This window comes from Scyliorhinus canicula, chromosome 13, assembly GCF_902713615.1.
Source record: "Scyliorhinus canicula chromosome 13, sScyCan1.1, whole genome shotgun sequence".
Taxonomy (NCBI): domain Eukaryota; kingdom Metazoa; phylum Chordata; class Chondrichthyes; order Carcharhiniformes; family Scyliorhinidae; genus Scyliorhinus; species Scyliorhinus canicula.
This window is the reverse complement of record NC_052158.1, coordinates 14,306,641-14,320,336: the sequence shown is the minus strand read 5'-3', so window position 1 is coordinate 14,320,336 and position 13,696 is coordinate 14,306,641. Positions and strand designations below refer to the sequence as shown.

At 46.6% G+C, this 13,696-nt stretch overlaps 1 protein-coding gene across 5 annotated transcripts in view; it reads right to left on the bottom strand.

The window, feature by feature from the left end:
- LOC119975514 (large proline-rich protein BAG6-like) overlaps positions 1–10,859 on the bottom strand; it is a 99,321-nt gene extending 88,462 nt beyond the window's left edge. For 4 of the 5 annotated variants that reach the window (XM_038815289.1, XM_038815290.1, XM_038815293.1 and 1 more), the window contains exons 1-2: positions 10,678–10,859; positions 1,365–1,453 (exon numbers count right to left, since the gene is read on the bottom strand). In XM_038815289.1, the coding sequence (XP_038671217.1) occupies positions 1,365–1,433 (69 nt within the window). In that variant the 5' untranslated portion in view covers positions 1,434–1,453; positions 10,678–10,859. The remainder of the gene's footprint in view (positions 1–1,364; positions 1,454–10,677) is intronic. The other variant, XM_038815291.1, reaches the window with a different exon arrangement.
- Positions 10,860–13,696: the final 2,837 nt, after the last annotated feature.

Sequence of the window (13,696 nt, the reverse complement as noted above, 5' to 3'; positions counted from 1 at the left end):
TAGCACCCAGTTTCCCTGGGTTTCTGTGGTTATGACTCATCTTCATTCTCACTCCACAGTATAAATATTTCCCATTCTCTCTGTTAGCTTTGACAAAGAGTCATCGGACTCTAAACGTTAGCTCTTTTCTCTCCCTACAGATGCTGCCAGACTTGCTGAGATTTTCCAGCATGTTCCCTTTTAATTCCAGTAATGTGTTCGATTAAAGTACAACTCCTAAATTGGAAGAGGGGGTCCCTTAAATGGGAGGGTGAAATGGAACCAAAGACGGCGGGGAAAACTGTAATGGAAAAATGGGTGATCTTTAAGAAGAAGTTTCAGGTACAGGCTAGATACATTCCAACAAGGGCGAAAGGCAGGGAAACCAAAGCCAGAACTTACTGGATGACAAGACATAGAGTATGTGGAAAAAAAAGAGGCTGTATGATGCAGGTCAGGTGAATTCTTCAAGCAAGATTCAGAATAAAATGGGTGGAGAGGGAAGTGAAGAGAAAAATACAACTGGCAGAGAGATATGACAATAGGAAAAAATAGCAGTCAATATAAAAGAGAACTCAAATATCATCTAATGTAAATAGCAAGCAGGCAATGAGGTGGGGTGGAGCCTAGAAGGGACAAAGAGGGTGATACATGATCTGCACCCATCAGAGGGTGCAGAGGAGATTCGCCCCAATGGTTCTCGGGTTCAGGGATTTTAACCACAAGCTTAGGTTGGAAAAGCTGTGGTGGTTCGCCTTGGAGCAAAAAAGATGGAGGAGAGATTTGATAGCGGTGTACAAGATTGTGACAGGTTTAGATAAGGCAGGCAATCTGGTCCCATCAGCTGACGGTGCAAGGATTAGGGGGGCACGGATTTAGGTATTAAGCAAAAGATGCGGGGAATGGGTTGGGGTTATGAGGAAGAACTAAAAGTCTGGGACTTGTTGCCTATGAGGATGGTGGAAACAGACACAAATGATTTCAATTGAGCATGGGAGGGAAATAAACTTTCAGGGCTACAGAGGTAGAACAGGGGGAATTGGATCTACTCCGAGCCAGCATGGACCCAATGGGCCAAACGGCCTCCTTCTGCATAATGACTTGGAGACAACTCAGCTCCTCGCACTGGATCTTTGAAAAGGATACTGATAACCACAGACCAATTGGCATCTTGAGAAATGGGCTTCAGTCTGAAATGGGAAGGCTGATATTGTCCAGCTCTAAGATTCTTCGCCTTGTTTGATGAACAAACACAGAGCAATTGGACGGGCGAGTCAGTTCTTTGAAATTGCACCCCCCTGCTGAGTGGGGGTGAGCGGGAGAAAGGAGGTATCAAAGGAACGGCCATGGGCCTCCTCCAGATTCAACAAGTGCTCAGCTCTTACCTCTTCTTCAACTGTGTAGGTCCTGCTCTGAGAGTCCAGAGTCTTCACTGTAACCTCTGTCGTGGCCATGCCTGGTATGGCGTTCTCCTCTGCAACGGAACAGACCATTCGTAATTGTTATGGTTGCAACAACATTTTTAAAAACTGTTCACAGTGGATAATGATCAGAAGACGCGACGGCCAAATAGTCCCCTACTGCACTGAACGATTCTGTGACTTCAGTTTAGATAGTCTGATGCTGGGGTTCATATGCAGCCCAAACTGGGAGAAGCATCAGTTGGTTGCCAGCATCTTATGAGCGGGTTGGTTGTGGCTCAATAGGTAGCACTCTGCTCTCTGAATCAGTAACTCAGGGCCCACCCCTGACACTAGACAGATAACTAGACGGTACTCCGGAGGAGTTTGGGTTGGAAGCATCTGTCTGTCCAAAATGGAAAGAGCTCCATCTCTAAATAAAAATAAAATAGCACAAAGAGCTGGCAGTGTGGCTGGAGCTATTCAGAACAGTTCAAAAGCAAAATTCATACTTCCACCACGTGCATCTTATTTAGGACCCTCAATGCATCATCTTAAACCGATCCCACCACCACTAAATGAGTACATGGCAGCATTCCCACTACCGGGCAGCAGGGTAGCATGGTGGTTAGCATAAATGCTTCACAGCTCCAGGGTCCCAGGTTCGATTCCCGGCTGGGTCACTGTCTGTGTGGAGTCTGCACGTCCTCCCCCTGTGTGCGTGGGTTTCCTCCGGGCGCTCCGGTTTCCTCCCACAGTCCAAAGATGTGCGGGTTAGGTGGATTGGCCATGCTAAATTGCCCGTAGTGTCCTAATAAAAGTAAGGTTGGGGGGGGGTTGTTGGGTTACGGGTATAGGGTGGATACGTGGGTTTGAGTAGGGTGATCATGGCTCGGCACAACATTGAGGGCCGAAGGGCCTGTTCTGTGCTGTACTGTTCTATGTTCTATGTACTTATGTAATCGCAGGCACATTAACACAGGGTGGGAAAAATCTGTGGACCCCAGCAGCAGAATTATCGGGGACAGAAAGTTTGAATCAACTAATGAGGGGCGAACAGGATCAGAAAGATAATTATAAACGTAGCATCAAAAACTTACCTGGGACAACTGGCTGCATGGGTCAAATATAAATGGACGTTTCAGCAGACAGTATGTGGGTACATTATTTTGCAGAAATCAATCCAGTAATAGGCACCAATTTGGATCGTTAAATATTTGTCATTTCAAATTAAACCACACAATTAATCATCTGGGCGTAGAAATAATTTGCAAGTATCCACCACCCTCATGTCTCCTCTAATCTTTTGACAATCACCTTTAATCTGTGCCCTCCGGTAAGTGACCTCTCAGCAAGGCTAAACAAGTCTTTCCTGTCTAGGCCCTCATAATTTTGTGCACCTCACTTATAATAATCATCATCATTTATTGTCACAAGTATGAAGTTACTGTGAAAAAGCCCCTAGTCGCCACATTGCAGTGCCTGTTCGGGTAAGCCGGTACGAGAACCCCTTAACCTCCTCTGTTTGAAGGAAAACAACCCTAGTCTATTCAATCTTTCCTCGTAGCCGCAATTCTGAAGCCCTGGCAACATTCTTGTTAATCTCCACTGAACTCTCTCCAGAGCAGATCTGCCCTTTCCTGTAATGTACCGACCAGAACTGTACACAAAACCCCATCTGTGACCTAACAAGCGGTTTAAAGTAACGGTTCCATCATTATATCCCACTTCATCCAGTAAAGGAAAGCATTCCATATGCTTTCTTTAATACCTTATCCACCTGTCAGGGACCGGTGGACGTGCAATCCAGGCTCTCTCATTTCCTCGCAATACCTTCCCGTATATTGAGCATTGCTTCGCTTTTTTGCCCTTCCAAAATGCATAACCTCTCAATTTTCTGTATTAAATTCTATTTGCCGCTTTCTTGAGGAAATTGGAAGGTGGGGCCTGTATCCACTGGAGTTTAGAAGAATGAGGGGTGACTATAGTGAAAAATAATAGATCCTGAGGGGACTCAACAATGTGAATGCTGAGAGGAGGTTTCCGCTTACGGGAGAGACGAGAGCTAGGGACACGGTTTAATTGGCGCCGGAGTGCAGTGACTCGCTGCGAGCTCGCCCCCACAGATCCTCTTCCTACATCGTTTATCTATATTTTCATGCATGGAGCGTTCTGCGTGGACTGTACGCAGAACAATACAATGCTGTGCCTCGATCGCGTGACAATAAATCTAAATCTAATCTAAATACAAGGGGTATTCCATTTAAGACAGAGATTAGGAGAATTATTTTCTCTCATAGGTTGTGGGTCTGTGGGACTCTCTTTTTTTTTATAAATTTAGAGTACCCAATTATTTTTTCCAATTAAGGGGCAATTTAGAGTGGCCAATCTACCTACCCTGCACATCTTTGGGTTGTGGGGGTGAAACCCACGCAAACACGGGGAGAATGTGCAAACTCCACACGAACAGTGACCCAGGGCCGGGATTCGAACCCGGGTCCTCAGCGCCGTAGGCAGCAATGCTAACCACTGTGCCACCGTGCTGCCCTTGTGGGACTCTCTTTCTCAGAGAGCAGTAGTGATTGAATATTTTTACAGCAGCAGCATATTGTTTTTTAAACTTCGTTTTACCAGATGTGGGTGTCTCTCGCTAGGCCAACATTTATTGCCCATCTTTAATTGCCCTAAGGTGGTGGTGAGTTGCCGTCTTCAACTGCTAAAGTCCATAAGATGTAGATACACCCATAGTGCTGGTAGGGAGCACATTAAAGGACTTTATCCCAGCGACAGTGAGGATGGTGAGTGATGTAGAGGGAAACCTCCAGGTGGTGGGGTTCCCATACATTCGTTGCCTATGTCCTTCAGCTTTAGCGGTCGTGGGTTTGGAAGGCCGTGTCTAAGGAACCTTACTGAGTTCTTGCAGTGCATCTTGTAGATGGTATGCAGTCCGGTGGCAGAGGGAGTGAATGTTAGTGGATGGGGTGCCAATCAAGCGGGTTGCTTTATCCTGCATGGGTTTGTGCTTCTTTGAGTATTGTTGGAGCTGCACTCATCCAGGCAAGTGGAGATTATTCGATCACACTCCTGACTTGTGCCTTAAAGATGACGAACAGGCTTTGTGGGGTCAGCTGGTCAGTTACTCACCATAGTATTTATGTGGCTTGTCCAGTTCAATTTCTGGTCAATGGTCATCCCAAGGATGTTGATAGTGGGGGAATCAGCGATGGTCATGCCACTTAATGTCAAGGTTGCATTCATTCTGGTTGGAGATAAACATTGCGTGGCGCAAATGTTACCCGTCAGCCCAAGCCTAGATATTCTCCAGGTCTTGCTGCATGGACTGCCTCAGCACATAGATTCTTGCCCAACAACAGGGTCAAAACACAGCAGGGGTAGACAGGAAAGTGGGGTTGAGGTCACAGTCAGATCAGCCATGATCTTATTAAGTGGCAGAGTAGGCTTGAAGAACCAAATTTCTTAAATCCTGCTCCTAATTCGTATTTGTACATTACCCCAGTGTACTACCCCAGTGCTTCCCGAGTTACCGCCATCCCAATGCTTGTGGGGCATTGGAAAGAGTTTGTATCATGCTTTTCCTTCCCCATCTCATGGAGCAGATCATGAGGCTATGCTGCAAGTGAAGGGTGGAATTTGGACAGAATTATTCATGTTACGTTTTAAGTGGTGGCTGTGGGCGCACAGAGGGGAAAGATCGTATTCCCAATTGGGAAGCACAACACTGGGTATATACAGAGAACAAGTCACACATTCATTTAAGAAAAAATCAGAAAATACAATCTCAGCAGGCCTGTGGAGAGAGAGAACGGAGCTAACGTTTCGAGTCTGGCAAAGCAGATTATTCTTTGTCAAAGAGCATCCGCAGTAATTTGCTTTAAAAAAAACATGTGGGACGTGGCAATTGCTGACAAGGCCAGCATTTACAGCCAGACCATCCTTAACTGCGCTTGGGAGGGCTGATATGAACCACCTTATTGAACATAGCTGAGTAGATTGCTCAGCCATTTCAGAGGGCAGTCAAGAGGCACACACGGTACTGTGTCACTGGAGTTACATACAAGCCAGACCAGTTATAAGGCCAGTTTCCATCCCGAAAACACACTAGAAAATATTCTTTACCCAAACTGTCACTCACACATTGCTCCAGACATGACAATGGCAGACATAGAAAATAGGAAGAGTAGGCCATTTGGCCCTTTGAGCTTGCACCACCATTCAATATGATCACAGCTGATCATGCAAATTCAGTATCCCACTCCCTCTTTCTCTCCATTCCCCTTGATCCCTTCGGCTGCAAGTGTCACATCCCTCTTGAATCTATCCAACTGTCCCCAACAGCCTTCTGTGGGAGAATTCTGCAAGTTCACAACTCTCTGAGGGAAGAAGTTCTTCCTCATCTCAGTCCTGAATGGCTTACCCCCTCATTCTTAGGCTGTGACCCAGAGTTCTGGACGTCCCCAACATCGGGAACATTCTTCCTGCATCTACCCTGTCCAGTGCCATCAGGATTTTATATGTTTCTGTGCAATCCCCTCTCATTCTCCAGTGAGTACAAGCCCAGTCAATCCAGTCTTTCTTCACATGTCAGTCCTGCCATCCCGGGAATTGGTCTGGTGAACCTTCATTGGACACCCTCAATAGCAAGAATGTCCTTCCTCGAGACTAAAACTGCACCCAATACCCAAGGTGTGGCCTCACCAAGGCCCTGTATAACTGCAGCAAGACATCCCTACTCCTATACTCAAATCCTTTCGCTATGAAGGCCAGCATGCCGTTAGCTTTCCTCGCCGCCTGCTGTACCTGCATGTCAACCTTCAGCGACTGTTCCACCATGACACCCAGATCTCACCGCCTGCTATACCCCCACAACAACCTTCAGCGACTGTTTGACCATGACACCCAGGTCTTGTTGCACTCCCCCTTTTCCTAAATTGCCACCACTCAGATAATAATCTGCCTTCCTGCTTTTGCCATCAAAGTGGATAACCTCACATTTACCCACATTATATTGCATTTGCCAAGTATCTGCCAACTCAGCCAGCCTGTCCGTCAGCCTGCAGCCTCTTTGCATCCTCCTCACAGCATCTATCCATGTCAATATATGACCCCCAATACCATGAGCTTTAGTTTTGCTCACTAATCTCTTGTGTGGGACCTTGTCAACAGCCTTTTTAAAGTTCAGATACACATCCACTGGTTCACCCTTGCCCACTCTACTGGTCACATAGATCACAGAGTTTACATTGCAGAAGGAGGCCATCCGGCCCATCGAGTCCTCACCGGCCTTAAAAAGAGCACCCCACCCAAGCCCACACTATCAACCTATGCCCGTAACCCCGGTAACCTCTCCAACTTGCAGACAGTGACCCAAGCCAGGAATCAAACCTGGGACCCTGGAGCTGTGAAGCAACTGTGCTCACCATTGTGCTACCCAAAAAACATCCTCAAAAAATTACAGAAGATTTGTCAAGCGTGATTTCCCTTTAGTGAATCCATGCTGACTTGGATTCTGTCCCGCTTTCCAAATGAGCAGTTATTCCATTCGTAATTATTGACTCCAGCATTTTCCCCACCACCGATGTCAGGCTAACCGGTCTATAATTCCCTGTTTTCTCTCTCCCTCCTTTGTGGTGTTACATTAGCTGTCCTCCAATCCATTGGAACTCTTCCAGAGTCTATAGAATGCTGGAAAATGATCACCAATGTGTCCACTATTTCTAGAGCCACTTCCTTAAGTACTCTGGGATGCAGAGCATCAGGACCTGGGGACTTATCGGGTTTTAATCCCATCAATTTCCCCAGTACAATTTCCTGACGAATTAGGATTCCCTTCAGTTTCTCCTTCATGCTGGACCTTCTGTCCCTAGTATTTCCGGAAGGTTATTTGTGTCCTCCTTCGTGAAGACAGATCCAAAGTATTTGTTCAGCTGGTCTGCCATCTCTTTGTTGCCCTTTATGAAGTCACCTGATTCTAACTGTAAGGGACCTCCATTTGACTTCACCAGCCTTTTTCCCTCCACATCTCCATGGAAGCTTTTGCAGACAGTTTTTATGTTTTCTGCAAGTTTACTCTCATATTCTATTTTCCCCTTCTGAATTAAACCCTTTGTTCTCCTCAGCTGAATTTTAAATTTCTCCCAGTCCTCAGGCTTGCTGCTTTTTCTGGCCAATTTATATGCCTCCTCTTTGGCTTTAAAACCATCCCTGATCTCCCTTGTTAGCCATGTTGAACCACCTTCCCCGTCTTACTCTTGTACCAGACAGGAATGTACAATTGTTGAAGTTCATCCATGTGTTCTTTAAATGTTTGCCACTGCCTACCCACCATCAACCCCTTAAGTATTCTTTGCCAGCTTATCCTAGCCAATGCACATCCCAGTCCATCAAAGTTAGCTTTCTATAAGGTCAGGACCCTAGTCTCAGACTTAACTGTGTCACTCTGCATCCTAATGAAGAATTCTACCATATTATGATCACTCTTGAAAACAAAAATGAAAATCGCTTATTGTCACGAGTAGGCTTCAATGAAGTTACTGTGAAAAGCCCCTATTTGCCACATTCCAGCACCTGTCCGGGGAGGCTGGTACGGGAATCGAACCGTGCTGCTGGCCTGCTTTAAAAGCCAGCGATTTAGCCCAGTGAGCTAAACCAACCCCATCCCGAACAAATCTCGCACCACAATGTTGCTAATTAATCCTCTCTCAGTCAATTTCCAGTCTAGAATGGCCTGCTCTCTAGTTGGTTCCTCGACATATTGGTCAAGAAAACCATCCCTTATATATTCCAGGAAATCTTCCTCCATCGCAATTTGATTAGCCCAATTAATGTGCAGATTGAAGTCATGCATAATAACTGCTGTACCCTTGCTGCACACATTTCAAATTTAACACAGATAAGGACAATATTTTGGCTTAGCTCGACCTCTCAGACAATCCTGCTCATCAGATAATCTAGATGTATTTTTGACCATTGCCCAAACCAGTGGTTTATTCAACAGCCATTATCTAATGAGGAACATCCAGCTGCCCCCACTGACCTGAAACTACTTCCGTCCTATTGCTTCCTTCCTGTAATCCTTCATCTTTAGGGCAGCACGGCAGCATTGTGGATAGCACAATGGCTTTACAGCAAGATGGGGTTTTACAATAATCCAATGGTTTTAGGGCCACTTGAGAGCGGCCATTTTATTAATACATTTGAGTTTCAATTCCTCCAGCTCATGGGATCTGAACTCATTGGGCGGCACAGTGGTTAGCACCATTGCTTCACAGCGCCAAGGACCCGGGTATGATTCCCGGCTTGAGTCACTGTCTGTGCGGAGTCTGCACGTCCTCCTCGAGTCTGCGTGGGTTTCCTCCCACAGTCCAAAGATGTGCAGGTTAAGTGGAAAATTGCCCCATAGGGTCCAACGGTCAGTTGGGGTTACAGGGAGAGGGTGGAGGTCTGGGTTTAAGTGCTTGATGGGCCGAATGGCTCCTTCTGCACTGTAAATTCTATGACTCATGCTCCAGGAGCAATTCTGGATTACCATTCCAGCAACGTGACCACAATATTACCTAATAGGCCTTTATTCCAGTGCAGGTCACAGGGCTTCAAGTTGAAATCAGAGTTCTTTTTAAATGTGATGAAGGTTTCTGCCTCTACTGCCCCTCGTCAGTGAATTCCAACTATTTTGATGCCATTCAAACAACCAAGGAAACTAAATCAAATAAACTGAGGGACAAATTGAGGGGCCACCCCTCACAGATATCCTGCCTTAAACAAAAACAAATGAAATTTAAGTACCAAAACGTGATTAAGGTGGTGGACAAGACAGCCCAGGCCATAGTGCCTACCTGGCAAGGTAGGGCGCAATTGTGCCAGTGGACTCCACAGGTTCCCTCTCCGGGGGCATGCGGCTGCATTCAGAGGATTGAGTCGGGTCAGACAACACCCTCGGTCATCTGCTGCATTTAGCCCTTTTGTTCCATGTCACACCTTCCAGGACACTTTTTGTTCCATAATTCATTTGCATCTCTTAAACAAATTAAGAGTCTGCCATTCAGCCCCTCGAAACTGCTCAACCACTCCAAGGTCATGGCTGATCTAATTGTGGCATCAATTCCAGTGTCCCAACTAAATCCACCCCAACCCACCCCCAATGTCAAGAATCAATCCACCTCTGCATCGCAAAGATTCAAGGACCTTGAGCCATCACCACTCTCCAGGGAAGAAAGTGAAAAGTCCTACAATCCTCAGAGAAAAAGAAAATCTTTCTGTGGTTACACACGTGTCGGCCGACTCTCGGCACGCCGCTGGGAGTGTCGGCCGACCCATGGCACGTCGCTAGGAGTGCCGGCCGACCCTCGGCGCACCGCCGGGAATGCCGGCCGACCCTCGGCACGCCCCCTCGAATGCCTGCCGACCCTCGCCACGCCGCCGCGAGTCCCTGCCGACCCTCAGCACACCGCCGGGAGTGTCGTCCGATCCTTGGCATGCCATTGGGAGTGTTGGCCCACCCTCGGCAAGCCGGCGGGAGTGACGGCCGGCCCTCGATACACCAGCTGGCGTGTCCGCCGGCCCTTGATACACCGGCGGGCGTGTCTGCGACCCTCGATACGCCAGCTTCCGTCTCTGCCGGCCCTCGATACACCAGCTGACGTGTCCGCCGGCCCTCGATACACCAGCTGACGTGTCCGCGGGCCCTCGATACACCAGCGGGCGTGTCCGCCGGCCCTCGATACACCAGCGGGCGTGTCCGCCGGCCCGCGATACGCCGGCTGCCGTCTCTGCCGGCCCTCGATACGCTGGCTGCCGGTTGTTCCCACCCAGCATCGGCCCTGTGGGTGCCATGATTGTGCATGGAAAAATTAAGGGAAGGCTCGAGGGGGGATTTGAGCGTTCACCCGGGTCCGCAATATTCTCTTGGAGGTGGGCAATACCAACAGCGCCATACCCTAAAATGTAACCCCACCCTCTTCCCTGGCCTAGAGTTGGTCATCCTGCTTTCCCATATGTTGGCGAGCAGAGCTGCAGGTCTCCAGTTGTGGCCCAACTGGTGTTTTATACGACGAGAATGTGCTGGAAATGTTCAGCAGGTCTGGCAGCTCCGTGTGGCGTGAAGCGGTGTGGGAGCTGATAGGAGGGTCAAGCTGAGCCCGCTGCGCTGCTCACTCCCCGCCGCTGCCTTCTCCACTGGACAATGGTCCACCCCCCCCCCCCCTTCCCTTCCCTCCCCTCCCCTTGGCCTCTGCCTGCGGCCTACAGCTCAGGGCCTCGGGCCTGCCAGGGTCGTACTCACCCTGGATCCGGCTCTTGCTCCGGGATCTCGGGGCTCACGATCTCGACCCAGCAGGGAAGGAGGCTGCTCCCTGGGCGCAGGGACAGGGGTTGGTGGGAGAGCGATCCCGGCGCCGTCCCCGGCTGCTTCTCTCCGGCTCCGGCGCTGTCCCGGTGTGTGCTGTGCGCGTGCGCAGGGCCGCCAGGACCTCTACCCCCGCTGCCATGGAGACGGAGGCTGCCCCGCTACCCGCCTGTTCACACTCACTGTCTATTCACACTCAATCTCTGTTCACACACTGTTTGTTCACACTCACTGTCTATTCACACTCAATCTCTGTTCACACACTGTTTATTCACACTCAATCTCTGTTCACACTCACTGTTTATTCACACTCAATCTCTGTTCACACACTGTTTATTCACTTCTTGTTCACACTCACTGTCTATTCACACTCAATCTCTGTTCACTCATTGTTCACACTCACTATCTATTCACTCACTACCAGTGGCGGACTGGCCAGGGTGTCAGCTTGCCCGATGGCAAGTGGGCCCCTGATAAAGTGGGCCCCCTATATCAAATAAAAATGCAATAAAGAAACAAACACAGACAACTGTTTTAGTAATAAAAAGAAATAAGAAAAAAAAGAGAACAGGACACAAATAAGCAGTGCATGAAAAGGAATGAAGCAGGGGAGGTAGTGGAAGGATGTGGAATAGGGGGGCCCGGGTCGGGCATAATTAAGGAAATTCCATGTTTTCAGCAAGAGTGTGTGAATTTAAAGATAAAGTTACAATTCGTGATTTGAGATGGTTGGCAATTTCAAAGATATCAAGCAGTAGTCTTGGTTCAGCCGGTACATCGGTCCGGGGCCCGGAGAGCCAAGAAGGGGCCCGTGAATCTCTGAAGGGCCCTTAAAAGTTATAATTAATTAGATAAATAAATCTCCAACTTCTTTCCTGAGATTTGTATTCTAACTTAATAAAATATAATTGTTTTTAAAAAGAGCACTACCAAATAAAAATGCAATAAAGAAACAAACAAATAATCACTCAGTGTATGAAGGAACGAAGCAGTGTTAAACGGATGTGAAAAGGAGTGGGGGGGGGGGGGGGGGGGCTGGTTCACCCGGGTCGGACATAGTTGGAAATCCACGTTTTCAGCAAGAGTGTGTGAATTTAAAGATAAAGTTACAGTTCGTGATTTGAGATGGTCGGCAACTTGAAAGGATATCAAGCAGTACATAGGGTCGTGAGGTCACCGAAAAGGAGAAGCGGTACCTTTGACCGTGAATCATGAGGTCAAAGATATTGAAGTGATAAGCCATGATCGGTAAACTCAAAGGGTTGCGACTTGTAACACTACACTGGTATCAAACTGGACATGTTAACTTTGGTCGTGGGACCATTCTTAATGTCTTACTATAGTCGGACCAAACTTCTAAGTTTCAACAGTTGTCTCAGTTGCTTGCTGGTGTGAACACTGGACAGTGGATTGTCTCCTCTTCTGAAGCTGCATAGGCCACAGTAGTATTGACTAATGAACATAGCCTATTGAAGTATAAGTAAGTTATTTTATATTTTTTATCAAGTAGGGGTTTATCTGGCGTTCCTTCAAGTTATTCTTGCAATCATCAATATTCATTTTTCCCAATGTGGGCTATTTTTAATTAAGTTTTAATTTCAGGAATATTACCCTACCAGCATGGAAAAGAAAAAGCCTAAATCTGGGTCACTAAAACACAAAGAACAAAAAGAAGCAGAAAGGAAGGAATCAACCAAGCGATGCAGGCCTATTACAGAGTTTATAATACCACAAGCACAATCCACATCAATATCCAGTTCTGCAACAAATAATCAAGAAGCAAGAAACAATGCTCATGGTGATGATGCAATGACATGCGAGTTACAAGAACAGAGAAGAGCTACTTTGAATGTAGAGACAAATACAAGTGCATCCATTACTAATCAACCCAGGCCCGATATTTCTTCTGGCTTCCTTGTTCCGGTATCTGTACTGCCTGTAGTTGCAACATCTGAACACATAGCTTCAACTAGTGACAGGGAACCAGATATTCCCTCAAGCATAAATGACTTGGTTTCTGAAGCACATCCTGTAAATGAACCTACACAAGAAAATGAAAGATCAATTACTGGAATCTTCCAATATCCATCACGAGCAAAGCTAAAACAGTTTTTTGCTGAACATCCACTTCAGCCACTTGATGATCTGCCATTTGATGCTCGTTTGTATGAGAGGAAAATTATGAATGACTCAGTCCCAAGAAAATGGCTAACATATAATAAAGAAAATAGATGCTTATATTGTTCATACTGCTTAGCCTTTGAGTTTCCCAACACTTGTAATCCATCACCCTTTGTACATGACTTTAGTGACTACAGGCGTATTAGCCAGGGCTTGACTTTACATGAATCGACAACAACATATGTCAGAAATGCTCAGCAATATATCAGTGTGGTTAATGATGGCACCTTAGGTAAATGTTTTGCAGCATCACTAATTAAAAGGAAAGAAGAAGTATTGAAGCAGAGAAGTATTGTCATGAGGATTATAGACATCATAAAGATGTTAGGCAAGCAAGCACTTCCTTTTCGAGGTCACAGAAATGAATCGGCCTACACTCTAGATAATGAGGTTCTGAATCATGGCAATTTTTTAGCTACAGTGCAGTTGATGCCAAAATATGGCCCCATTATGGCAGCTCACGTTTCTGCAGTGCAAAACAAGTCTAAACAAAGAATCAAACGATTAGAGCAACAAGGAAAGGCTCAAAGTAAAGACCGTGGTGGACTTGTTACATGCCTGAGTAAAACAACTATAAACATGTTAATCAAAATTATGAAGAATATGATACAAGAAAGAATTAGTCATGAAGTTTCTCAAGCAAAATATTATTCTATTCAGGTTGATTCAACACAAGATAATTCATCCATCGATCAGTTTAGCATTATTATTCGGTATGTGCTTAAAGGTATTATCTGTGAGCGACTATTTTCAGTTGTGCCAAATAATGATGGTA